Raw genomic sequence first — 27,500 nt, 5'->3', positions numbered from 1 at the left:
GCAATATCTTCATCACCATCATTACTATCATCATCATCATCATCTTCACCATCTTCAGCATCATCATCATCGTCGTCGTCATCATGTGACGATACACCATCTTCACTGTCACCTATACAACAATACATTATAGATATAGAAACGTGCGTGTTTCTTATGTTATCATCATCATTACTTAATGTTGGCAGTTCATGAACTTGCTCAAGCTATTCATCTTACAAGGAGGTGCTGAAAAGTTCCTGGCTTTAAGGGTATCATGAAAGGTCTGGTTAGAGACCCAACCTTCTGAGTTCTTTTACAGGGCTTAGAAAAACTGAAGGACCACTGTAATAAGTGTGTGAATCTGAGAGGGGAATATATTGAATTAAATCATAATTAACTGATCTTCCTGTATTTTCTTTTATCCAAAGCCAGGAATTTTTCAGCACCCCCTTGTATGTCTTTCTAATCATCTGGTTGCTTAGGAATAGAAACGCTAACTTTAGTATGGAATAGGATAAAATTAGTACTGCTATACTATATAGCACAGAGGGAAAAAGAGGTGATTTGTGCATAGAAGAAATGTACCAGGTTTTTACATCAAAACACCAGCTGCTTAACAGCAGACGAGAACAGGCCTTGAGATGTTTACACAGACAATGAAAAACCTTTAAGCATTTTCATACAGGTAGTGGTAAGCCTTTAACCCTTTAGTGTTCATATTAGTCTGTCAAATGTTTGTTGTTGTTGTTTAACGTCCACTTTCCATGCTAGCATGGGTTGGACGATTTGACTGAGGACTGGTGAACCAGATGGCTACACCAGGCTCCAATCTGATTTGGCAGAGTTTCTACAGCTGGATGCCCTTCCTAACGCCAACCACTCTGAGAGTGTAGTTTATATATATATATATATCATCATCATCGTTTAACATCCGCTTTCCATGCTAGCATGGGTTGGACGATTTGACCGAGGACTGGTGAACCAGATAGCTACACCAGGCTCCAATCTGATTTGGCAAAGTTTCTACAGCTGGATGCCTTTCCTAACGCCAACCACTCCAAGAGTGTAATGGGTGCCAGTCAGGCGGTACTGAGAACAGTATCCACTTTATTTTAAATTACTCATGTAGCTTCGAGATTTTAATGCTGTGATTGTTTATTCTTAGAATGGACATTGTAGGGTAGGCATGAGAAACCAGATTTGGCTACTTTGAACATAAAAATAGGTTGAATATTTGGGCTAGATATGGCTGGATTAGATTAAATGTTACAGGGTGATAGAGTGTCAGAGAGGAAAGAAGAGGGAAACAGAATGATGCTATCATTCTGCCTGATATCTTAGCAGAAGGAAGAGAAAGACAGAATGACACTTGTTATTCTAGAGCTTGTGAAAGCTATAAGTTTCATATTCGTTGTCTATCAGCTTCATCTCATCTACTCTTTTCACCAACTAACTTTGGCTAATGGAATTTTTGTATTTATAATTATCGCAAAATAGACAGAAAGAGAGGCATATCAGTAAGAACAATGGGAGCCGCTGTAGGTGATTCTTATCTCATTTCAGCTCTTGTTGGCATAGAAGGGGTCAAAAGGGTCAAGTGAAAAGACATGAATCGACTTGAGCATCACTGCTATCAACCATTGTATTATCCGTGAGAAAATAATGTTGTAACCTTAAGGGGAATTCTATAGATTTAGGTTCAAATCTACATCATCATCATCGTTTAACGTCCGCTTTCCATGCTAGCATGGGTTGGACGATTTGACTGAGGACTGGTGAAACCGGATGGCAACACCAGGCTCCAATCTGATTTGGCAGAGTTTCTACAGCTGGATGCCCTTCCTAACGCCAACCACTCAGAGTGTAGTGGCTGCTTTTACGTGTCACCCGCACGAAGGCCAGTCAGGCAGTACTGGCAACGGCCACGCTCAGAATGGTGTATTTTATGTGCCACCTGCACAGGAGCCAGTCCAGGGGCACTGGCAACGATCTCGCTCGAAAATCCTACGAAGGCTAGTCAGGCAGTACTGGCAACGGCCATGCTCAGAATGGTGTATTTTATGTGCCACCCGCACAAGAGCCAGTCCGGGGGCACTGGCAACGATCTCGCTCGAAAATGCTACGAAGGCCAGTCAGGCGGTACTGGCAACGGCCACGCTCAAAATGGTGTATTTTATGTGCCACCTGCACAAGAGCCAGTCCAGGGGCACTGGCAACAAACGAAATCCACTATTTTTTCTTCCCAAGTAAAACATACTCGTAACAGTACACATACACTCACAAACACACAGCCTACTCACCTGTCGATCCTTTTCCAGAATCCTGCATCAACTCTTTCCTCGAGGTCTTCCGCCCAGCATACCTGGTATCTGTGTCAGACAACAGTGAAGCAGCTTGTCTCTTCAGCTTCGTTGATTTCTGTATCTGCTCACCATCCTTCGCATCATCTTCTGTGCCATGGATGCTGAGCTGTGCTGTTGTATCTGTAACAGTCGGGGGCAAATGAGAGAGAAATTAGCTAAAAGGTTAAACAAGAAAATATAGATCCTCTTCTATCTTTAAGAGACGAAGAATTATGTACATTATTTACATTTGACGGATATTTGTCCTCATATAGGTGAATAGCTATAGGATTAGACATAGGTGTGGTTAAGAAGCTCACTTCACAAATATGCAGTCCTGAGTTCAATCTCACTGCACAGCATATTAGACAAGTGTCTTTTATTATAGTCATGTAAATGGATTCGATAGAGAAATACTGAAGAAAAGTCCATCATGTGTGTGTATTTATGTATGTGTATGCATATATAAATGTATATATATATATATTATACATGTATATAATATCTTATCTTTTACTTGTTTCCGTCATTAGACTATGGTCATGCAGGGGCACTGCCTTGAAGAATTTTAGTCAAACAAATCGACCCCAGTACTTGTTCCGAAACACCCCCCGAGTGGGGAACGGTCCTCAAAAGTAACCTCCAATTGTTTTCCCCCCAAATTCCTATGTTCTCGGAATCTACATAGTCCGAGGTATATTTGTAGAAAATTTCATTAAAAAATATCTATTTTCTTGAAAGCTAAGACGAATTGAAGTGGACGCCGGTGAATTTTCCGAAACCCCCCACCCCCTTCTAAAACACTTCCCCCCAAAAGTTTTTTATATTCGGAATCTACATGATATAACACATATTCGTAGAAAATTTCATTAAAAAGTATCCATTTTTCTGAAAGTTATGATCGTCCATATTGGGGGGAGGGGGCAAGAATCTGTAGTTATGTCACAAATTGTTTTCTGGGACCCTTGAAATATTATTGAGGATCTCCAATTTACTGTTTTGTTGCGTGAACCCTGAAAAATTTCATATGGATCCCGGTTGAGAACCACTGTGCTAAAAGCGTAAAGTGAAACAAAACCCTGCACAGAGATGACACGCAAATTCGTGAAGCGTTCTCCCCGTAACTTAGCGATTCGGCAAAATAAACCGAGAGAATAAACACCAGGTTTAAATAAAATAAGCACTATGGTCGATTCATTCGACTAAACTGTCTTCAAGGCCTCGCCCCAGCATGGCCCCAGACTGAAGTAACTACAGGAAAAAATAAAAGACAATATCTAAACTTTTCAGTGAAATTCATGTTGAAGATGGTGTGCCTGCCTGTATTTGGAGCACTCAGCCAACATCAACATTACCACAACAAATAACACAACCACCAGCAGCACACCTTCATACAATAACCAGCTGATGATATCAAGCAAATAAGGATTTCGGGACATCCACTAATTTTGATAACAATATTCACTTTACATGTGCTTTCGTTTATTAAATAAAAAACTGCGTGTAGGTGTGTGTGTGTGTGTTATATATATATAGGCGGAATTCTACTTTCGACACACCATAAATTTTGTATTTTGTGGCATTTTCAGTGAACTTTTCCATATTTCTGTTCTACACAAGGGAATTCATACGACGGCGAAATTGTGCTTTAAGCACGCCCTATAACCCCTCATCACGCTTGTATTTTATTTATTTATTTATTTTTTTGGTATTTTCAGAAAGCTTTCGCACATTTATGTCCTGCTGGCGTAAATTCATACAATTATCAAAGAAAAAAAAACTTTTTTTTTCCTTAATTTTTCGAAAATTCACTGAAATTTCCAAACAATAAAAAAGTTACGAGGGGTTATATGGCGTGCTAAAGGCAGAATTTCGGCTATATGTATATATTTATATACAGTGGTTTATAAATGTATATATTCATATATAGTGGTTTATTATAAATGTATATGCTTACTGTCTCCAAAGTCATCGTCAACGTCGTTAAACGTAGGATTAGGTTTAGCGAGAGAATCTAGAAGTTCGCTTAACGCCATGCTGTTTCCAGCAGAAACAACAAGGATATTATCGTCTTCTAAATGAGGAGAGCGGAAATGTCAAGTAAAATGGAGTTATCTCGCTTGAAAAACAAGTACGCGCGCGGACTCTCATACACATGTTATACGTAGTAAGATCATTTGCGCGCGTGCGTGTGTACGTGCTTACACGCGTGCATACATACAGACGAACATCTTTACTCTTTTACATGTTTCAGTCATTTGACTGTGGCCATGCTGGAGCACCGCCTTTTAGTGGAGCCGATCGACCCCAGGACTTATTCTTTGGAAGCCTAGTACTTATACTATCCGTTTCTTTTTGCCGAACCGCTAAGTTACGGGGACGTAAACACACCACCATCGGTTGTCAAGTGATGCTGGGTGGGTGGGTGGGTGGGTGGGTGGGGGGACAAATACAGACACACAAACATACATATACATATATATACGACGGGCTTCTTTCATTTTCCGTCTGCCAAATCCACTCACAAGGCTTTGGTTGACCCGAGGCTATAGTAGAAGACACTTGTCCAAGGTGCCATGCAGTGGGACTGAACCCGGAACCATGTGGTTGGTAAGCAAGCTACTTACCACACAGCCACTCCTATGCGTGTGTGTGTGTATTTTACTAGTCAGTAGACAGCTGACAGACTTCAATCATCCTGGCAGCTACCGAGCATGTTCTGCAAATTACGGTTCTCCCACTCCCCTCCTTTAACCTCTTGGACACACACACACACCTTCCCCTTCAATCACTTTCCTGAACTTGTTCACATCCTCGTCGCCCCTGCACAACTCTTTGCCTTCATCACCTTGCCAATTCTCCTCAAATACTCCACCACTTCTTCTTCAGACAACACAAAGTCCGAAGAAGAAGAATTCAACCCTCCATCTGACGCCCCTCCATTTGTTGTTGTTGTTGGCACTCCATCGCTTACGACGTCGAGGGTTCCAGTTGATCCGATCAACGGAACAGCCTGCTCATGAAATTAATGTGCAAGTGGCTGAGCATTCCACAGACACGTGTACCCTTAACGTAGTTCTCGGGGATATTCAACGTGACACAGAGTGTGACAAGGCTGACCCTTTGAATTACAGGCACAACAGAAACAGGAAGAAAGAGCGAGAGAAAGTTGTGTTTACAGCAGGGTTTGCCACCATCCCCTGCCGGAGCCTTGTGGAGCTTTAGGTGTTTTCGCTCAATAAACACTCACAACAGCTGGGGTCTGGGAATCGAAACCGCGAGTCCACTGCCCTAACCACTGGGCCATTGCGCCTCCATTAAACAAGAGGGAAAACATCACACTGCCAAGACAACCAAAAAACACGTGTGTTGTCAATTTGTAATATGGTGTCAAAATTTTCGTCCCAAACTGCAAAAATGCAGTTTTTGTATACTCCTGCATGTACATGCAAGTGAGTGTGTGTGTATTTGCCTCCAGTGCTAAAAAGTACAGTCACCAAAACAAGCTGAATGTCTACTCTGCTGTGTTAAATCTTCTGCATCCAATTGTTTCATGCCGACCATTCAACTACTATAGTTCAGTAGCATTCAGTAGCCCTCTTTCCACAAATTTGCTAGCCTTGTGTCAAAATTAATAACAAAAGGCACAGGTGTGGCTGAGTAGTAAGAAGCTTGCTTGCCTACCCCATAGTCTTGGGTTCAGTCTCACTGTGTGGCACCTGAGACAAGTGTCTTCTACTATAGTCTCATGCCAACTAAAGCTTTGTGAGTGGATTTGATAGATGGAAACTGAAAGAAGCCCATTATACATATATATATATATATATACATACACACACATACATCTAAATCTCTCTTTACCTGTTCCAGTTGCTCACTCGACTGTCGCCAGAGGCTAAAGAAAAAGACACTTGCCCATGTTGCCATGCAGTGGGATTGAACTTGGAACCATGTGGTTTGGAAGTAAACATTTTCTCACACAGGCATGCTCATTATCATCATTATTTAACGTCCGTTGACCATGCTGGCATGGGTTGGACAGTTTGACTGGGTTGGCACGCTGAAAGGCCGAGCCAGGAATCCAGTCCGATTTGGCATGGTTTTCTACAGCTGGATGCCCTTCCAAATGCCAACCACTCCGAGGATGCTTTTACATGCCACCAGCATTGATGCCATTTGCACGACACAGGTATCTGTCACAATTGCGAATTTGGTCGGCTTGATGGGTCTTCTTCTCAAGCATGACGTATTGCCAAATATCTTGACCATTGCCTCTGTGAGGCCCAACACTCAAAAGAAACTCAGCCACTTTGCCTCCATGAGGCTCATTAATTAAAAAAAACACCAAGTTATCTCTTCTGTTTGTAATTTCTTTATTTGTTTTTTTTTTGTTGTTGTTTTTGTTTGAAATGACTTGAAACTAAATAATAATAATAATAATAATAATCCAGATGATCTAAGAAAAACGGTAAAATGCTAACTGTGAATCAATCAGTCCAGAAATATGGTAGAGACAATAAGGGAAAAGACTCAACTTGCTAGAAACAGCAGCCAGATGTCCTTCAAATCACATCCTTCTATTTAAAGTCAGTATTGAACTGTATAGTTACTGGTATCAAAATTCAAGAAAAAATGGGATGGTCGCGGCTGGAAGCCCCTGAACTGCCTTCTTGTCTGGTCAAGGCTAGCCTAGGACTAAACAACAACACACTCATCTATACAGTCATGGGACATCCCCAAAAGATAGACAGGATGGTCGGCGATGGAACCTCCTGGACTACTTCTGATCATAAGTTCTGTTGGGTTTAAGGCAGACCTGGGGCTAAACATAAATAGATGGGATGGTCATTGATGGAACCTCCTGGACCATTCTTGATTGTAAGTTCTGTTGAGTTCAGGGCTGACTTTGGAGCTAAAAAAACAACAAACACATAGACACACAAAAGTCCAACTTCTCTGCCTGTAGGGGTAGGGCTCCCCAGGCTCACACAGGAGTATATTCTTGTTTATCGAAGCCAAGGGTCAGGTCGGTTCTTTCTCATTAGGAACTCTATCTTCTGGTTCATACTGTTGTCGTAGATTCTCTTACACCTCTCATAGCTAATTCGGCGCCTCTTTTGAAATGGTTTCTCATAGTACATTCGTTGGCGATGCAGTTCTAAGACTTTGTCGACTCGCAGGATTCTAGGGGAGAAAGAGAGAGAGAAAACAGAAAAACAATAGTGAGAGATTTATCTTTGTTTCCTGTGATTAAAGGAGAGAGAGAGAGAGTGTTGTTTTGCCCTATGAAAGTCTTCATATAATAGGGCCTTAACAACACATACAGAGACTATACAACAACTATAGCCACTTATTATACCAACTATTATACTATACGTGGAGGCGCAATGGCCCGGTTGTTAGGGCAGCAGACTCGCGGTCATAGGATCATGGTTTCGATTCCCAGACCGAGCGTTGTGAGTGTTTATTGAGCGAAGACTCCTACAGCTCCACGAGGCTCCGGCAGGGGATGGTGGCGAATCCTGTTGTACTCTTTCACCACAACTTTCTCTCACTCTTACTTCCTGTTTCTGTTGTGCCTGTAATTCAAAGGGTCAGCCTTGTCACACTGAATATCCCCGAGAGCTGTGTGAGTGCTCAGCCACTTGCACGTTTATTTCACAAGCAGGCTGTTCCATTGATCGGATCAACTGGAACCCTCGACGTCATGCCAACATTGTACTATACATTAGCTAATGTTGTCCTAGATACACCATGTCTGAATAGAAGATGGAATGCTCACAGCTGGAACGTTTTTGATCATAGGTCTGCTGGATCAGGACTGACCTGGGGCTAAACAACTATAGCCGCTAACTACTACACTATACATCAGATACTGTAGTCCTAGATACACTATGTTCAAATAAAAGATGGGATGAGATGGTCATAACTGGAACTTCTTCAATCAGTCAGTTGGGTCAGGGCTGACCTGGGGTTTAACAGCAACAACTACAACCACTAATACTAACTACTATACATTATATAATGTAGTCCTAGATACACTATGCCTGAATAAAAGGTGGGATTGTCACAGCTGGAACATCTTTGACCATAGGTTAGAAGGACCAGGGCTGACATGGGATTAAAAAGCAATAACTATAGGTACTAGGACCTCGCGGAGGTGAAGTGGCTGAGTTCCTTTTGAGTGTTGGATTTCATGGAGGCAGAGTGGTCAAGTACCTTTTTGTACTTTTTCGCGACCGAAGATACACCTTTTGTGGCAGTTATAATGAAATTGCTTTCTTATATCAGAGTAATAAGGCATTTCAATAGAACATCTTTACCCCCGGGAATTACTGGGTACAATAGCTAGTAGCAACATATATGAGAATGTGTCCATCTCTCTCTCTCTCTCTCTATATATATATATACAGTCTGTTAAAGTCTGTCATACCGGCCATGATGAAATACCGCAAGGTATAGAAAATACGTATTCGCCTTCATATATTTAATCCTTTATATTGAACACTCAATATTTCATCTATTCAATAAGACATATTCCATATATTCAATACTTTATTTCATTGTACCATCCATTTTTATGTTATATTGTATATTATATTATATATTGAATATTCCATATTCTATATCCCACATTGGTTCTGCAGGAATATAAATAAAACATAAAAAACAGACAGTGTTGGAACTCTTTTAAACAAAATAATATATTCCTCTATACACAATCATACAAAACCCCTTTTTTTGTATTTATTTTTACTCACACACACACATATATATATATATATATATATATATATATATATATATACACACAATAATAGGCAGAAGTTACAGGGTGACAATGGCTAAATTCGTGTTTGATAAGTGCCAATACACAAAACTCTCAGCTTTTGACTTACTCTCTAACTTCTGCCGATGATTTATATACATACATATATGTGTAGAAAAATCTCATCATGCAATCGAACCAATGAAAGAGCCTCTACCTGGTCGCTTAACATGCTGAAAATAGCATGTATCCTCCACTATAGCCCTGGACCAACCAAATCTTCTAAGTGGATTTGGTAGATGGAAACTGAAAGAAGCCCGTCTTTTAGGTACTACTAAAGCAGCACGGTCCCGAGCGCGCGGTCGCGCTAGCTAGTCGTGAGTGGTCGATCCTAGCCCTGACCCTAACCCGCGTGTGCAAATGAATACGTGTTTAGGATTAGGGTTGGGGTTGGGGTTGGGGTTGGGATCGACCACTCACGACTGGCTGGCGCGGACACGCGACTGCGCGTTCGGGACCGTGCTGCTTTAGTAGTACCCGTCTTTTATATATATATATATACATATCATAAGGGCAGGCGTGGCTGTGTGGTAAGAAGCTTACTTCCCAATCACATGGTTCCGGGTTCAATCCCACTGAGTAGCACCTTGGGCAAGTGTCTTCTACTACAGCCTCGGACCGATCAAAGTCTTGAGTGGATTTGGTAGACGGAAACTGAAAGAAGCCCGTCGTTTATAGATATGATGTTTGTGTGTGTGCGTCTGAGTTCCTTTACTACCGCTGTTATTTTGTTTGTGCCTCCGTAAACTTAATGGCAAAAATGCCCAATACTATAAGCACTGGGGTCGATTTGCTCGACTAAAACCCTACAGGGCAGTGGCCCAGCCGGCCCTAGTTGAATAACCTAAACAAGTAAAAGACACAAGAGGGTTTTTTGGGGTTCCTATGATTTAGATGTCGGAGATTACGAATATGCAAAAAAAAATTGTTTTTTTATAAATAGATTCTTCTAGCAGAGTATATACAAAACAAAGTTGCATTTCGTGGTCTCCGAGTCAGTTTTTATAATTACTGTCGCTAAGTTTTTTTCATTCCGATTGAACAGCACGTTTTGTTTTTATGAATTTTGAATTAATCAGAAATAACATGTATTTTTTTCCGTGCCAATTATATAACATACCTGTCCAGTGTTCGGTAAGCAGCTTCGAGTTGGTTGTCCTTGACAAGGACCGTTCTTGCTATGAACCTCATGTGGTTGGCAGACATGATGGTCTGTTTAATGAAGGAGGGAGAGGAAGAGGAGGAACTACAAGTGTGATGGGAGAGGGAAAGAAATTGAGTGAGTGAGGGGGAGAGATAGACTGACTGAGTAAGGCGGAGTTGGGCTGAGTGAGAATATTCAGTGAACGACGGGGAGGAATGGTAGAGGGAGTAACAGAATGTAAGAGCGAGAGGGAGGTTTAGTAAATGCGGAGGAAGAGGAGAAACAGGTAAAGAGGGGGAAAAAGAGAAACAGATTAAGAATAGAGAAGGCGAAGCAAGAGAAAAAGAGAGAGAGAGATAGAAAGATTAAGAGGAAGAAGAGTGGAGGGTAGAGGATTTACGAATGTGAATGAGTCAAAGAAAAGAGATACATAGAATATAAAGGAGTAGGAGGAAGGGAGACAGAAAATAACAAGGAGTAGGAGGTAGAAGAGTGGAGGGTAGAGGATTTACGATTGTGAATGAGTCAAAGAAAAGAGATATATAGAATATAAAGGAGTAGGAGGGAGAGAGAGACAGAAAATAACAAGGAGTAGGAGGAAGAGTGGAGGGTAGAGGATTTACGAATGTGAATGAGTCAAAGAAAAGAGATACATAGAATATAAAGGAGTAGGAGGAAGGGAGACAGAAAATAACAAGGAGTAGGAGGAAGAGTGGAGGGTAGAGGATTTACGAATGTGAATGAGTCAAAGAAAAGAGATATATAGAATATAAAGGAGTAGGAGGGAGAGAGAGACAGAAAATAACAAGGAGTAGGAGGAAGGGAGACAGAAAATAAAGGTGTAGGAGGAAGGGAGACAAAAATAACAAGGAGTAGGAGGAACAAGAGTGGAGGGTAGAGGATTTACGAATGTGAATGAGTCAAAGAAAAGAGATACATAGAATATAAAGGAGTAGGAGGGAGAGAGACAGAAAATAACAAGGAGTAGGAGGAAGGGAGACAGAAAATAAAGGTGTAGGAGGAAGGGAGACAAAAATAACAAGGAGTAGGAGGAACAAGAGTGGAGGGTAGAGGATTTACGAATGTGAATGAGTCAAAGAAAAGAGATACATAGAATATAAAGGAGTAGGAGGGAGAGAGACAGAAAATAACAAGGAGTAGGAGGAAGGAAGACAGAAAATAAAGGTGTAGGAGGAAGGGAGACAAAAATAACAAGGAGTAGGAGGACAACTATAGAGATTTTTTTTTAAAGCCCGGAACTAACTTTTATTTCAAACGTGATTTCCGCTTCCTGTTAAATAAACCAACGCGCGGCCTTTAAGCCTGAACAACAGACTACCCTCTTCAGGGATCGAACTCGAAAACAACGTAAGTATCCATAATGTGCGTGTATATATATATATAAGTAGATCGACAGAAAAAGAGGGGTTAGATTCAGTAAGGGTTAATGAACCTATTTACGGAATGTTGAAGTCTATTTAACAAAACGTTTTGTAATTGTGTTCACACTTAACTGACTTCTGTTTCCTCACAACTTTCAGAAATATTGGTATTTTTAAATGAAATTATTTAGAATTACCTTTCAGGTGATGTCGATTACGATTGTATCGGAATTTAATGTGAAAACAAAAGGCATGCATGTCCATGCCTGCCCCTATCCCCCACTCGATTTTGTTTCCTCATAACGTACAGAAAGATGGATATATTTTTTAATGAAATTTTTTACAAATACACTTCAGATGGTGTAGATTCTGATTATATCTGAATCTGTGGTGAAAAAAACCATCTCGAGGGTTGGGTGAGGAGTTTCGGAAAATAAACACGAGACAGCTTTCTTTACTCATAAGCGAGAAAAATCAGTTATTTTTTAAATGAAATTTTCTATTTGGCGAGCTCGTACACGTACATACGGATACACTTCAAATATATCGAGAAAATGAAACTTGAAATTTCGGGAAAAGTGGTGATGTGTGTCAATATGTACTTGTGTGTGTGCGCTTACGATTTTTCATTTCACATCAAATTCTGATATAATTGTAATTAGTATTAGGTTTTTTGTTTTGCATATCCTCACCTACGATAGGGTGCTGAAAAATTCCTGGCTCTGAGTAAAAAAAAAAAAAACATACAGGAGGATTTTATTCAACATATTCCCATCTCAGATTCACCCATTTATTGCAGCAGTTCTTCAGTTAGTCTTGAGTGGTCGATCCTAACCCTAACCCTATCCCTATCCCTAACCTTGCCCCTAACCCTATCCCTATCCCTAACCCTATCCCTATCCCTAACCCTAACCCGCGTGTGCAAATGAATACGTGTTTAGGGTTAGGATCGGCCACTCCCGACTAGCTAGCTCGGACGCGCGACTGCGCGTTCGGGTCCGCGCTGCTTTAGTAGTACCAGCTTTCACCATGCTGGTTGGTTTTTCGCTTTAGTTTGTCATTTGTTTGTATCAATTTCTTTCACCTTTATATTCCTCTTTGTAGTATCTTTGAATATCAGTCTCGGTCTCTCATGTTTTTTTTTTACCCTTGTGTAGTTGAGAATAAACTGTTGTCAGGAGAGATGGTTGTTGTCTATCCTATGTACATGTCACGGCTGATACCAGCGCTGGTGGCACACAATAAGCACCATTCATGCGTAGGTCACTGCCAGAGCCGCCTGACTGGCTCCCTGTGCTGGTGGCACGTAAAAAGCACCCACTGCATTCTTGGAGTGGTTGGTGTTAGGAAGGGCATCCATCTGTAGAAACATTGCCAGATCGGATTGGAGCCTGTTGCAGTCTCCTGGCTTGCCAGTCCCCAGTCAAAACGTTCAACCCATGCCAGCATGGAAAACGGATGTTAAACAATGATGATGAGGAGGATTTGTATTGTAGGCAGCAGAGACCACCATACATACTTATGTTATCTGCAGTCAGTTGTCATTTTGTCATGACTTGGAAAACCTGCTGCATACTGGTCTGTTTTTCACTTGAGTTTGCCATTTATTATGGTCGATTCAAGCGAGATCGTTGCCAGTGCCCCTGGGCTGGCTCTTGTGCAGGTGGCACATAAAATACACCATCTTGAGCGTGGCCGTTGCCAGTACCGCCTGACTGGCCTTCGTGTGGGTGACACGTAAAAGCACCAACTACACTCTCTGAGTGGTTGGCGTTAGGAAGGGCATCCAGCCGTAGAAACTCTGCCAGATCAGATTGGAGCCTGGTATAGCCATCTGGTTTCACCAGTCCTCAGTCAAATCGTCCAACCCATGCTAGCATGGAAAGCGGACGTTAAATGACGACGATGATGATGATGAATTCCTTGCCTTTTCATATTCCTTTCAACAGTATCTTTAAATCTTTGAAATCCCTGATATAGTATGTTATACAACATTCAAAATCTATCTTTTTTTTCCTTTCAGAATGCTTGGCACCGGTTCAAATTTGTTTGGCAGTGGCCCGACTGCAGCATCTCCTTCCTCAGGTAGTAATTTTACCTTCTCCTTATTTTTAGCACAAGTTTTGAAGTGTGCAGTTCTATTTTAACAGTTATTTTTTCAAAGCTACAATGGAAATGACAAAGGAGCATATTCGGCATATTTTGCTTTATGAGTTCAATAGAGCAAACAACGCAATGAAAAGTCCGTCTCTTGTCTCACTTCTTGTGATTGATTTAATAACCTTAATTTATTGTTTAATCTTCTTGCGTCCAGTTCGTTCTGAGTGAGACTGGCTGTTCTTCACCTTGGTCTCTCTCTCTGGTTAACTGTCACCTTCTGTCTGATTCATTCTCCATACCTGTTTTTATAGCAAGTTGATGCAGGTAATTTATCCCTTCCCCCTCCGACTTTTAGTTTATGCAGTTGTAAAAACTGCATTATTTATGGGATGACCCAATATATGGACATTATAAAAATAAATTGGCACTGGGATCAATTCTCTTGACGAAAAAATTCTTCAAAGTGGTGCCCTAGCATGGCTGCAGTCTACTGACTGAAACAAGTGACAGATAAAAGGTAAAAGTTACATATGTTGTTTCTCTCACACAATCTTATATCTTAGATTTGTTTCCTCTTTCAGGAGCACCCACATTTGGCAGTGGGTTAACAACAGACAATAAACCAGCTGCAGGTTTTACATTTGGGTCTGCACCATCTGGGCCCAGTGCTTCACTTCAAGGAGGTGCAGTACCCAGAACTTTCGTATTCAGTAAGTATTTATTTTATCTCTGTAAAGTGCTGGTGCCACGTAAAAAGCATCCTGTCCACACCGTAAAATGGTTGTTGTTTGGAAGGGCAATCCAGTTGTAAAGACCATGCCAAAACTAACCCGCCTGGGCTTGTGCCATGTAAAAACGCACTAAGCATTTCGTCCAGCGTGCTAACATTTCTGACAGCTTGCCACCTTAATAATAATGATAATTTCAAATTTTTGGCACAAGGCCGGCAAGCCTAGGGGAGGGCTAAGTCGATTACATTGACCCCCACCAATGCTCAACTAGTACTTGCTTATTGACCCCAAAAAGTTGAGTGTAGGCCTGTTAGGGCAAATGAAATCGAAATTGAACCAAATTCGATGACTGGCACCCGTGCCAGTGGTGCGCTGACAGCTCCATCCAAGTGGGATCACTTGCCAGAGCAGCGGTCTGGCTTCTGTGCCGGTGGCACATAAAAAGCACCATTTCAGCGTGATCGTTACCAGCGTCGTCTTACTGGCACTTGTGCCGGTGGCAGGTGAACAAAACATTCGAGAGAGGTCGTTGCCAGTGCCGCTGGACTGACTCCTGTCCAGGTGGCATGTAAAAAACACCATTTGGGCATGGCTGGTGCCAGTACCGCCTGACTGGCCCTCGTGCTGGTGGCACATAAAAGCATCCACTAAACTCTCTGAGTGGTTGGCATTAGGAAGAGCATCCAGCTGTAGAAACTCTGCCAGATCAGATTGGAGCCTGGTGCAGCCATCTGGTTCGCCAGTCCTCAGTCAAATCGTGCAACCCATGCTAGCATGGAAAGCAGACATTAAACGATGATGATGATGATCCTTGTGGCAATTTAAGGAATTGCCCAGGGAGTGTATAAGCTTATTAATCATGTAGTAAGCTACAAAATTCTTACATTCTCTCGGTTTCCTGTAATTCATGGTTCCATCAGACAAAATCAAAAAGGCAAGGGAGGACAAGCTTGATTCAGTTTCCCCTTTACCAAATCCACTTACAAGGCTTTTGTTGGTCCATGATTATAGTAGAAGACACTTGCCCAAGGTGTCATGCGGTGGGACTGAACCCAGAATCACGTGATTGAGAAGCAAACTTCTTACCACACAGCCACATCTACACCTACGCGCGCGCACACGCACACACATCAGCTTCTTTCAAGTTTCCATCTGTCAAATCTACTGACAAGGCTTTGGTTGGTCCACAGCTGTAGGAAGATGACACTTGCCCTAGATGTCGTGCAGTGGGACTGAACCAGGAACCATGTATTTGGGAAGCAAGCTTCTTAACCACTCATCCATACCACCAGCACCTGTATTATATCAAATTTCATACCTGTTTTTTTTTTCTTTCTCTTTTCGCAGACCCTAACACCACAGCAGCCAACACCAGTGCCCCTGCAGTCTCTTCCAACCCGGGGACATTCAGCTTCAACGCTTCTAGTGTGTCAGCAGCACAGCCTACCTTTGGGGCCACACCAAATAGTGGCTTCAGTTTCTCATTGGCGACAGGGGCACCAACAGCCCCTACAACTACTCCTGCGGCTGCCACTGGTATGGCTGCCCCTGTCATAGCTGCTCTCCCTGTTATTACCACAGCTGATTCTGGGTCAGCTTTCAGTTTCACTTCCCAGGCCACCAGCACCACCACAGGTAAGATGTCTTTGTTTCATGTGTTCGCTTATCTCTCTCTATCCTTTTACTTGTTTCTGTGATTTGGACTATGGTCGTGCTGGAGCAGTACCCTGAAGGGTTTTAGTCAAACAAAATCGACCCCAGTTTTTTTATCTTTCATCTTTTACTTGCTTTAGTCATTAAGCTATGGCCAGGCTGGGGCACTGCCGTGTAAGAATTTTTAGTCAAAGGAATTGGCTCCAGTACTTCATTTTCCTTTTTTTTAAGTGTGGTGCTTGTTTTATTGATATCTTTGGCTGAACCACTAAGTTACTGGGACATAAACACTGACACTAGTTGTCAAGCAGTGGTGGTGGTCACACACACACATGAGAGGCTTGTTTTCAATTTCTTATTTCTTTATTGCCCACAAGGGGCTAAACATAGAGGGGACAAACAAGGACAGACAAAGGGATTAAGGCGATTACATCGACCCCAGTGCGTAACTGGTACTTAATTTATCGACCCCGAAAGGATGAAAGGCAAAGTCGACCTCGGCGGAATTTGAACTCAGAACGTAACAGCAGACGAAATAGCACTAAGCATTCCACCCGGCATGCTAACATTTTTGCCAGCTCGCTGCCTTGTTTTCAATTTTTGTCTACCAAAATACACTTGCAAGGTATTGGTTGGCCTGATAGAATATGTATCGGCTTAAAAGGGGGAAGAAAAAGTATTGGGGTTAATTCATTCAACTTAAAAACTTTTCAAGGCGGTGTCTTGACATGGCCACAGTGTAATGACAGAAACAAATAGAAACTAAAAGATACAACTTGGTCATTTAGCGTACTGTTTATCTGTTCTCTCCAAACCCTTATACACACGTTTTCTACATGTCTGAAACAGCTGTCGTGAATCTCAACCCATTTGTGTTTCTATATATAATCTCGACCATCTAGAATAACGTTCAGTTTCTGTTGGTCATGCTTGACTATCTAGCTGTAAAGTAATGACTATTACTTCTGATTGGGCCCTATGGAGGAAATGCCTGAGAAGTGTAACCTTACGACCAGCAGGAAACCTAGGGTAGACCTAGAACATGATGGTTGGGTAATATCCATGCTTAGGAATTCAGCTGGAAGGTGTAATGATAGTCGCTTCTGATTAGACCCTATGGAGGAGGTGCCTTAGGACTGTAGCCTTATGACCACTTTGAGACATGGGGTAGACCAAGGGCAAGATCATCATGATCATCATCGTCGTTTAACGTCCGCTTTCCATGCTAGCATGGGTTGGACGATTTGACTGAGGACTGGTGAAACCAGTTGGCTACACCAGGCTCCAATCTGATTTGGCAGAGTTTCTACAGCTGGATGCCCTTCCTAATGCCAACCACTCAGAGAGTGTAGTGGGTGCTTTTACGTGTCACCTGCACGAAGGCCAGTCAGGCGGTACTGGTAACGGCCATGCTCAAATGGTGTATTTTATGTGCCACCCGCACAAGAGCCAGTCCAGGGGCACTGGGTTGGATAATATGCATAGTCTCAGATGGTCATGCTTGGGGCTCCGGCCAGAAAGTGTAATGGCTGTTGCTTCTATCAGGACCATATGAAGGAAATACCTGAGGGCTTAAAGCCCCACAACCCTTCAAAGAATAATAGTTGGATGGAATGGAAGGCCTATGTAAACTTAGATTCCTGGTGTTGTGAAACGCACCTCAGCTGTGGCCACACACACACACCTGTTTTCATATGCTCCCTCTCACCTTCAATCTCTTCTAATATTTCAGCACCAGCAAGCAAGCCTTCTTTCATATTTTCAACAGCTGGGGCAGCTACCACTTCTGCCCCTGGTATTCCCTCTAACGTTAGCACAGGGCTAGCTCTCCCTGCTTCCACCACATCTTCTGGCTTTACCTTGGGCTCTAGTGCTGCCCCAACAACAACTGGAAGGTAAGAAATTTTTGTTTTGCATCATTCATTAATAAACAATCTATCACTGGTTGTCAGCAGCTGCTACTCCCAAGAATTATAGGTGCTGGCATAGTTGTTTAGTGGTTAACAAGCTTGCTTCTTAACCCTGTGGTCTTGGGTTCAGTTCCACTGTGTGGAACCTTGTACAAGTGCCTTCTACTGGTTCCCAGTAGTTACTGCATTTACTACCAGGAGTTGTATATGCAGGCGTCGCTATGTGGTGGTTAACAAGCTTGTTTCTTAACCCTGTGGTCTTGGGTTCAGTTCCACTGTGTGGAACCTTGTACAAGTGCCTTCTACTGGTTCCCAGTAGTTACTGCATTTACTACCAGGAGTTGTATATGCAGGCGTCGCTATGTGGTGGTTAACAAGCTTGTTTCTTAACCCTGTGGTCTTGGGTTCAGTCCCACTGCATGGCACCTTATGCAAATATCTTATGCTGTAGTCCCTATACACATGCATAAATACACTCTCTCTCTCTCTGTTTCTTATTTTGCAGCTTCCTCAGTACGGCTCCAAGAACGGCAGTAGCGGCAGCAGCAGCAGCAACAACAACAACAGCAGTTGTTGCCCCAACTATTTCAGCCGTGGCAGTGCCTGGTGGCGAGAGTCAGATGAATTTCCGTCAGTTGGAGGAACAGATCAACAAATGGATGCTGGAGTTGGAGGAGCAGGAGAAGGCTTTCCTCCAGCAGGCGACCCAGGTCAATGCCTGGGACAAGCTGCTTTTGAACAATGGAGAAAAGGTCAGGTCATTGTTGTCTCATTATTTATCTTTTCATAGGTGGTAAGCTAGCAAGATCGTTAGCACACCGGGCAAAATGCTTAGCGTTATTTCGTCTGTCTTTATGTTCTACATTCAAATTCTGCCGAGATTGACTTTGCCTTTCATCCTTTAGCAGTCGATAAATTAAGTACCGGGTTGAACAGTGGGGTCAATCATCATCATCATCATCGTTTAACGTCTGCTTTCCATGCTAGCATGGGTTGGACGATTTGACTGAGGACTGGTGAAACCAGATGGCTACACTAGGCTCCAATCTGATCTGGCAGAGTTTCTACAGCTGGATGCCCTTCCTAATGCCAACCACTCCGAGAGTGTAGTGGGTGCTTTTACGTGCCACCAGCACGAAGGCCAGTCAGGTGGTACTGGCAACGGCCACGCTCAAAATGGTGTATTTTACGTGCCACCTGCACAGGAGCCAGTCCAGCGGCACTGGTGATGCTAGTAACGATCATGCTCAAATGGTGCTATTTACATGCCACTGGCACGGAAGCCAGACAGCTGCTCTGGCAAAGATCTAGCTCGGACGGTGCTCTTAGTGCTCCACTGGTACAGGTGCCAACACGACTTCGCTTTCACTTGCCCTAACAAGTCTTCGCAACCTGAGTTTAGTGTCCAATGAAGGAGAGGTTGGCATGGGTGCCAGTCATCGAATTTGGTTCAATTTCGATTTCACTTGCCTCAACTGGTCTTCGCAAGCGGAGTTTAGTGTCCAAGGTATGCATAAGTGGGCTGGCTACACCCCTGGCAGATGCCTCGGATTATGGTCTCACTTGGCTTGCCGGGTCTTCTCACGCACAGCATATTTCCAAAGGTCTTGGTCACAAGTCATTGCCAAGAACCACCCAAGCTTGGGTCAATGTAATTAACTTAACCCCTCTCCAGAAATTGCTAGCTTTGTGCCAAAATTTGAAATGAATATTAATCTGATTAAAAGCGGCAAACTGGCAGAGTGCTAAGTGGCATTTTGTCCTAGTAGTTTCTTTTAGGTCTCTTTCTCCTCCTTTAACCCTTTATTTCTCTCCTGTATATTACAGATACACCAACTGAACCATGATTTAGACAGGGTCAAAGTTGACCAACAGAGGCTGGACAATGAACTGGACTTCATTCACTCACAACAGAAGGAACTGGAGGACCTCCTGACCCCGCTTGAGGCCTCGGTGGAACAGCTTCCACCTCTTAGTTACCAACATCATGCTGACATAGAACGTGAACACACGTGAGTATTGCCTGTGTTAGTGTGTGTGTGTAACATGTTTATATGTGGGTGATAAGTTTGCTTCTCAACCATAAGGTTCTAGGTTCAGTCCCACTGTGTGGCACCTTGTGCATGTGGCTTCTGCTATAGCCCTGATCTGACCAAAACCTTGAGTGGATTTGGTAGGTGGAAACCGAAAAAAATCCTGCCATATATATATATATATATATATATTTTCTTTTGTTCTTTTACATGTGTCAGTCATTTGACTGCAGCCATGCTGGTGCACTGCTTGTAGTCGAGCAAATCGACCCCAGGACTTATTCTTTGTAAGCCTAGTACTCATTCTATTGGCCTCTTTTGCTGAACCGCTAAGTAAAAAGGTGCAGTACATGTAATTCAAAGAGTGTGTGTGTGTGTGTGTGTATATACATGCGTTTTCTCCATTCCTTAAATTTTTATATATATATATATATATATAATGTATGTGTGTATGGTGTCTTTGTGTCTGTTCCCCCCCCCCCCCCCACCTCCCCGCTGCCTGACAACTAGTGTTGTATTATTTATGTTACCATAACTTAGCGGTTTGGCAAAAAGAGAATGGTAGAATTAAGTACCAGGCTTTAAAAAAAAAAAAAAAAAAAAGTACTGAGGTTGATTCATTCGTCTAAAAAAATTCATTAAGGCGGTGCTCCAGCATGGCCATAGTCAAATGACTGAAACAAGTAACTTCAAATGTCGCTGGGGTTGACTTTGCCTTTGCATCCTTTTGGGGGTTGATAAAATAAGGGATCTATTTTAAAACGGGGGTGCCAGTATTTTCTTAACGAAACACTTTGAAACTTGGGACACTGGTAGAATGTGTCATATAAAACATCTTTTACTCTTAGTCTTCTTAACAAAAAAAAGGAATTCGCAAGTTATTCCATGTTAAAGTTGTCGTATTTCTGTAATTTCAACCAATCACTGACGTCTATTCAGCTGAATAGAGTTACTGCTGGGCGGTCATAAAAATGTTATTCCCTGTGACATATTTCATCCTGTTTAATCGTAATTTATACGCATATATTGTTTATATAATAAATTACGCTGTGCGTATCTATGTGTGTAACAATTTTAGAGTTCGGATTCTAGAGTTAGGGTTAGGGTTAGGGGATTAATACGATATACACCGTTACAGCGCTAACTGTTTTCAACTGAATAGACGTCAGTGATTAGTAGAAATTATCGAAATAAGACAATTTTTTACATGACATAAATTCGAATACAAAAATTTTTTTATATTCTATAACACAAAATAGATAAGTATACAAAGTTTGAAAGTCTTTCCGTACCAAAAACACTACATAAAACATAAATGAAAACTGGTGCCCCCGTTTTAAAATAGATCCAAAATAAGTACCATTTAAATCCTGGGGGCGTTGCTATCAAATTATCCCCTCCCCCCGAAATTACTGGCCTTGTATCAAAATTTGAAACTGATATTACGTTTGAGTGAATGACCTGAATGCTAAAGGGTTAAATTGTGTTGTTTTTTGTTTCTTTAACCAGCTACCAATTGGCCGAAAGTATAGATGGTCAGCTGAAGAGAATGGTGCTTGATTTGAAGGAGATCATCGACCATCTGAATACGACCAACACCAGTGAGGAGAATACAGATCCTGTAAGTAACTATTTCGGAAGGGGTCAGAGAGAAAGAGAGAGAGAGAGAGGTGTGTGATGGAGATGGAGATGGGATGTCTTTTGTTTTATCCCCGGTCAGTTCTTGTCCGGCCGCCCTCCTGTGATCAAAGATGTTCCATTTGTGTTTATCCCATTCTTTTAGGTATCGTGTACCTAGGACTACATTACCTAATGTACAGCATCATAGTTGGTATTAGTGGCTATACTTGTTGCTGTTGTTGTTTGGCCCCAGGCTAGTCTTGATCCAGTAAACCTATGATCAAAGATGTTCCAGTTGTGACCATCCCATCTTTGATTCAGACATAGTGTATCTAGGACTACATTATTTAATGTACAGTAAAATAGTTAGCATTAGTGGCTATCATTATTGCTGTTTAGCCCCAGGTTAGTCCTGATCCAGTAAACCTATGATCAAATATGTTCCAGTTTTGACCATATCATCTTTGATTCAGACATAGTGTATCTAGGACTACATTATCTACTGTAGTGTAATTGTAATTGATGTTATTGTCTGAAACACTGGCAAATGATGCTTCAGCATGGCCACAATCTAGCAATAAAATAGATGAGAGCAATCTAACAATAAATAGATATAACAATCCATTCAATGAAGTTACTATTTCTTCTGCAGGTTCACCAAATCACCAAAATCCTGAATGCTCATATGGACTCTCTACGGTGGATTGACCAAAATGCTGGTAAGTAATCCTGTATCATAAACATAATAATTATTGTACTTAGCAGACTTGCATTTGTCTGTCTCTCTAACCAATGACAATCTTGTCTATAATATGACTGCATTTGATGAAGGGCAATTTTTTTGATCATCATCATTTAATCTCCCGGGTGCTTTTTACATGGCACCATCACTTATAAGGTCTGCTTTGGCATCGTCTTTACAACTAGATCCCCTTCCAAATGTCAACTACTTTACAGAGTGACCTCAATGCATTTTATGTGATACCAGTGTCGGTGAGGTTTGTTTTGGCATGGTTTTTACAGCTGGATGGCCTTCTTAATACCAACCACCTTACAGAGTGGACTGAATGCTTCTTACATGGCACCACCATTGGCAAGGTCTGTTTCAGCAGGGTTTCTACAGCTGGATGCCCTTCAAAATGCCAACCACTTTACAGTGCAGACTGAGTGCTTTTTAAGTGATATCAGTACTGGTGGGGGTCACCAAATAATTTGCAAGACAAAGATCCTTTGAGAGGTTTTGTATTGTAGGAGGTGACCTTGTGCCAGGTGATGAGAAGTTCTAGTGTGACAGAGGGATAGAAACAGTTGGTGAGCTGGCAGAAACGTTAGCACGCCGGGCGAAATGCTTAGCAGTATTTCGTCTGCCGTTACGCTCTGAGTTCAAATTCCGCCGAGGTCGACTTTGCCTTTCATCCTTTCGGGGTCGATAAATTAAGTACCAGTTACGCACTGGTTTCGATGTAATCAACTTAATCCCTTTGTCTGTCCTTGTTTGTCCCCTCTATGCTTAGCCCCTTGTGTGCAATAAAGAAATAAGAAACAGTTGTTTTGCTGTGGAAGAGATACATGGTTACCAGTCAGTGGATTGTGTCTTCTACGCTAGCAGATATGGTAATTAGTGATGTGTTATTGTCATTAATTACGTTCCTTATTATCATTTCAGGACTGCTCAACCGCCGTGTGGAGGACATCTCCAAGCAGATGGAACTTCAGAGGAAAGAGCAGGAAAGGAACTACAGACTGGTCTTTAACTGAACAACACCATCGTACATTGCAGGGCGGTTGGAGGGACATGCCCTGTTGTTTTTGTCACACCTCCATCCATCCATCCATCCTGAACATCAACACTATCCATTTTGACAGAATCCCATCCAGCAATGGAACATAACACACAATCTAGTTCCTACCCCCTACAACATACAGAATATCCATATGGAAATGTGGTGGGGGGAACTGAGCCCAATGAAGCCCCCCACCCCATCCCCTACATTACACAGACCTACAAAATAACCATCTGGGAATGAGAGGGGACAGTGTTCAGAGTAGTCTTCACCCACTACAATGAGTCGGTGGGGGTGAACACTGCCCAGAGCAGTCCCTACCCCCTACTACACATATGCATACAAAATAACCATATGGAAATATGAAAGGAGGAAGCTCCTACTCCCTACATTACACAGAAAAACCATCTGTTAATGAGGGGGTAGGTACACTGCCCAGAGCAGTCACACCCCCTACAACACACATACATACAGAATAATCATCGACGAGGGATGGGGGACACTGCCCAGACAGTCCCTGCCCCCCGACAACACATACAGAATAATCATCAGGAAATGAGGGGGCGACAGAGCCCAGAGCAGTCCCTACCCCCTACTACACATATGCATACAAAATAACCTTCTGAGAATGAGGTGGGGGAGCCCAGAGCCCTACCCCCTACAACTCATATATATATATATACAGACTAACTCTCTGGGAATGAGCAGGGCACATAGACCTGAGCGGTCTGCCCTCTACAACAGGTATACATACAAAATAACCACCAGAGAATTCGGTGGGGACAATGTTCAGAACAGTCCAAACACATTTTGGGGGCTGATTGATAACCCAGACCAGTCACTGCCTTGCCCTTAGGACTTCCAGAATGACCCTTATCTCCTTCTTCTTTGACTGAAAGAGAAGCACCTTAAGTTGTATTTTTGGGGCAATTTTTTTTTTCCTTTTGGTGGGGTGGTGGTTTAAATTTAAAAATAAAAGAGTTGTTAAAGTTGCCTATTGTTTGGATTGAACCTGCTTCTTTTTGTTTGTCAAGTTTCATGCTTTTGTTGGCTGGTATAAGGCCAGATTGAGTTGGTGTTAGTGGTGATGGTCACCTTGAATGAATGGAGAGGTCATATCTGGGTACAACTGGTTGGATTGTCTCCCTTGTTACATGACCATGTGATTCAGTATACACCCTCATGTCCACTTCCAGTTGGGTTTTAATCCTTTTGATGCCAACCCACCTGTGAACTTCCCCTTTTAAAGTAATCCTAAGATCTTCCATCAAAATTTCATGTTAATTTATGTTCCAAACACCAGCTTAATAATTAAGACCATTTTCAAAATTAGTTGCATCAAAGACAGTTGGTTTCCCTTTTGATGCTAACCCACTGAGACTGTTCCTTGGTTCTGTGATATAAATTTCCAGTTTAAAGAGATCTAAATCAAAAGTCTTCCATCAAAATTTCATGCCATTTTATGTTCCAAACATCAGCTTGATAACGACAAAGTTATTTTACTAAATAGTTTTAAAGATTAATTGAAACAGTGTATTTCAACAGAAATATCGTAAGAAATAGGTTAAGGTGATCTAAAATCCTTTAATTGAAACAGGCGTATTTCAACAGAAATAGGTTAACAAAAGGATTAGAAACCATATCGGTTGTGTAGGCACAGGAGTGGCTGTGTGGTAAGTAGCTTGCTTACCAACCACATGGTTCCGGGTTCATTCCCACTGCATGGCATCTCGGGCAAGTGTCTTCTACTATAGCCTCGGGCCGACCAAAGCCTTGTGAGTGGATTTGATAGACGGAAACTGAAAGAAGCCCGTCGTATATATGTATGTATGTGTGTGTATATGTTTGCGTGTCTGTGTTTGACCCCCCCCCCCTCCAGCATCACTTGACAACCGATGGTGGTGTGTTTACGTCCCCGTAACTTATTGGTTCAGCTAAAGAGACCGATAGAATAAGTACTAGGCTTACAAAGAATAAGTCCTGGGGTCGATTGGCTCGACTAAAGGCGGTGCTCCAGCATGGCCACAGTCAAATAACTGAAACAACTATAAGAGTAAAAGAGATAACACGGATAGCAGAGCGCTTTCTTGAGTACTGTTTACAGAGGCTTTCAGCAGATGTGGATGGATCTGGTTTGATCAGGCTAGCTGATAGCCTCTTTAATCCTTTTGAGATTGCCCCTTGGTTCTATGATATAAATTTCCTGTTAATTTATGTTCCAGATGTTGACAAGAACAGTTATTTTATTAAATTCTTCATTATTAACGGGACCCATGAATATTTCACAGAATTAATGGTAAACCTATTAGGCTGTTTCTGAAAACTTTATCCAAAAAACCTGAAAGCAGATCCTGTATTGTGTCAGTTTAGAAAGATAGTCACTCATCTGCTAATCATTGAAAAGTGAAAGAAATTGGAATACAATGATTACTTAATGTACTTTATATGTACTTTATGCACAATTTTATAGACTTAATACACAGCACTCATAAATTAAATATTCACTCTCATTTTTCCATTTTTCCCCAATAAAAATTATATCCTGTACATATGGTACAATCTTTAGTTAAATTGCATATCTGCTGCATAAATAAGTGTGAATATTTCACAGAATTAATGGTAAACCTATTAGGTTGTGTCTGTAAGGAAAGATAATCATCTGCTACTCATTGAAAAGTGAAAGAAATTGGAATACGATGATTACTTAATGTACTCTTTATGTACTTTTTGCACAATTTTATAGACTTAATTCACAGTACTCATAAATTAAACATTCACTCTTATTTTTCCATTTTCCCCCATAAAAATATCCTGTACATATGATACAATCTTTAGTTAAATTGCATATATTTGTCACATAAATGTGTATATTTCATGCTCTTAAGCACGTGTTAAGCTATAGGTGATATAAAAAAACTTAGTTGAATTTAAAGAAAGAGGGCAGGAGAAGAAGGGGGAGTGAAAAGGGTGAGACGTACAAAGAGAAAGAAGGATAGCGGAGAGAGAAAGTGGTGGGAGGAGATTACAGGTCGGTGATAGATGGAGACAGTGCCAAGAGTGAAGGCAGAATGTGAGAGGAGGAGGGAGAAAAGGAGAAAGATAGTAAGGGAGGGTGGGATAAAGTTTGGTGGTAGAGAGAGTGACGGGGGGAGTAAGGAAAGAGAGGCAGCGAGGGAATGTGGACGGGGAAGAAAAGAAGGAGTAAGATATGGCAGAGAGGGAAAGAGACAGAGTAGGGAGAGAAAGCCGAGGATAAAAGAGATTCAGAGAGAGGGGTAGCGAGGAAGAGAAAGAAGAAAATGGTGTGAGAGTGACAAGGGGAGTAGAGAGAGAGAAGGGAAAAGCAGCGAAAGGGAGAGGGCTGAGACAGAGATAGAGAGATAAGAAGTTTGGGTATGGTAAGCAGAGAAAGGTGAGTGAGTGAGTCGGAGATAGGCGCGTAGCAAGAGAGAGAGTGGACAGTGTGTGAGGGAGAAGTCACAGAGAGAGAGACATAAAATGTGGATAGGCAGAGAAAAAACAAGAGAGGGGGAAATAGAGAGAGAGAGACATAGGAGGAAGGTAGGAGTTACAGGTCGGTGACGAAGAAAGGTAGATAGCAGAGAGAGAGAGATAGGAGGAAGGTAGGAGTTACAGGTCGGTGATGAAAAAAGGTAGATAGCAGAGAGAGACATAGGAGGAAGGAAGGAGTTACAGGTCGGTGACGAAGAAAGGTAGATAGCAGAGAGGGAGAAGGCAAAGGGAGGGGTGAGAAAGATAAGCAGACGAATAACGAGGAGAATGAAAGAAAAGAAGAAAGGAAAAGAGAAGAGCAGAGAGAAATAATGACAAGATTATTGAACGAACGAAATGAAGGAAATAAGGCAAAATATGTGAGGAAGGAAAGAAGAGAAGAATCGAACGAAGGAAGGATATTCTGGCTCTTTAACGGAAGTAAGTAGCGGAAGAGGCGTAATTTGAAAATTGCGTGGAAGAGAATAATAGATTGAC

At 42.0% G+C, this 27,500-nt stretch overlaps 3 protein-coding genes and 1 long non-coding RNA gene across 6 annotated transcripts in view; 2 read left to right on the top strand and 2 right to left on the bottom strand.

Annotated features, from left to right (window-relative positions):
* The window catches only part of LOC106867473 (protein AATF), a 29,759-nt gene extending 25,088 nt beyond the window's left edge, over window positions 1–4,671 (bottom strand). For both annotated transcript variants that reach the window (XM_014912356.3, XM_089345619.1), the window contains exons 1-3: window positions 4,282–4,671; window positions 2,283–2,465; window positions 1–112 (exon numbers count right to left, since the gene is read on the bottom strand). The exon at window positions 1–112 is cut by the window's left edge and continues 39 nt beyond it. In XM_014912356.3, coding sequence (XP_014767842.1) covers window positions 1–112; window positions 2,283–2,465; window positions 4,282–4,360 — 374 coding nt within the window. In that variant the 5' untranslated portion in view covers window positions 4,361–4,671. The remainder of the gene's footprint in view (window positions 113–2,282; window positions 2,466–4,281) is intronic.
* The window catches only part of LOC149130362 (uncharacterized), a 253,238-nt gene that overhangs the window by 61,412 nt on the left and 164,326 nt on the right, over window positions 1–27,500 (top strand). The gene's annotated exons all lie outside the window — the stretch shown is intronic.
* LOC106867474 (small ribosomal subunit protein bS21m) lies at window positions 6,674–10,580 on the bottom strand. Its single transcript, XM_014912357.3, has 2 exons — window positions 10,274–10,580; window positions 6,674–7,508 (listed from the first exon to the last, which is right to left on the bottom strand). The coding sequence occupies exons 1-2, from the start codon at window positions 10,357–10,359 to the stop codon at window positions 7,331–7,333; spliced, it is 264 nt and encodes an 87-aa protein (XP_014767843.1). The 5' UTR covers window positions 10,360–10,580; the 3' UTR covers window positions 6,674–7,330.
* LOC106867475 (uncharacterized) lies at window positions 11,584–24,502 on the top strand. Of its 2 annotated transcripts, none has more exons than XM_089345621.1 (10): window positions 11,584–11,665; window positions 13,703–13,764; window positions 14,361–14,489; window positions 15,858–16,145; window positions 17,896–18,058; window positions 18,579–18,825; window positions 19,901–20,085; window positions 21,616–21,727; window positions 22,379–22,445; window positions 23,393–24,502. In XM_089345621.1, the coding sequence occupies exons 2-10, from the start codon at window positions 13,704–13,706 to the stop codon at window positions 23,482–23,484; spliced, it is 1,344 nt and encodes a 447-aa protein (XP_089201747.1). In that variant the 5' UTR covers window positions 11,584–11,665; window position 13,703; the 3' UTR covers window positions 23,485–24,502. The 2 variants fall into 2 exon arrangements, with proteins under 2 accessions (XP_089201747.1, XP_089201748.1); XM_089345622.1 differs by having other exon boundaries at window positions 11,584–11,680.

This window comes from Octopus bimaculoides, chromosome 29 (genome assembly GCF_046866305.1).
Source record: "Octopus bimaculoides isolate indiv1 chromosome 29, ASM4686630v1, whole genome shotgun sequence".
In the NCBI taxonomy this organism is placed as follows: Eukaryota; Metazoa; Mollusca; class Cephalopoda; order Octopoda; family Octopodidae; genus Octopus; species Octopus bimaculoides.
Note: the sequence above shows the minus strand (reverse complement) of the source record. Positions and strands in the feature narration are given on the sequence as shown.

Bases quoted from the DNA above. Each gene is read 5' to 3' on its own strand.
- LOC106867475 (XM_089345621.1), top strand. From the start codon at position 13,704: ATGCTTGGCACCGGTTCAAATTTGTTTGGCAGTGGCCCGACTGCAGCA. The intron at 18,826-19,900 runs GTCAGGTCATTG...TGTATATTACAG, and splicing joins TTTTGAACAATGGAGAAAAG to ATACACCAACTGAACCATGA. The intron at 21,728-22,378 runs GTAAGTAACTAT...TTTCTTCTGCAG, and splicing joins GTGAGGAGAATACAGATCCT to GTTCACCAAATCACCAAAAT.
- LOC106867474 (XM_014912357.3), bottom strand. From the start codon at position 10,359: ATGTCTGCCAACCACATGAGGTTCATAGCAAGAACGGTCCTTGTCAAG. The intron at 7,509-10,273 runs GTATGTTATATA...TTTCTCCCCTAG, and splicing joins GCTTACCGAACACTGGACAG to AATCCTGCGAGTCGACAAAG.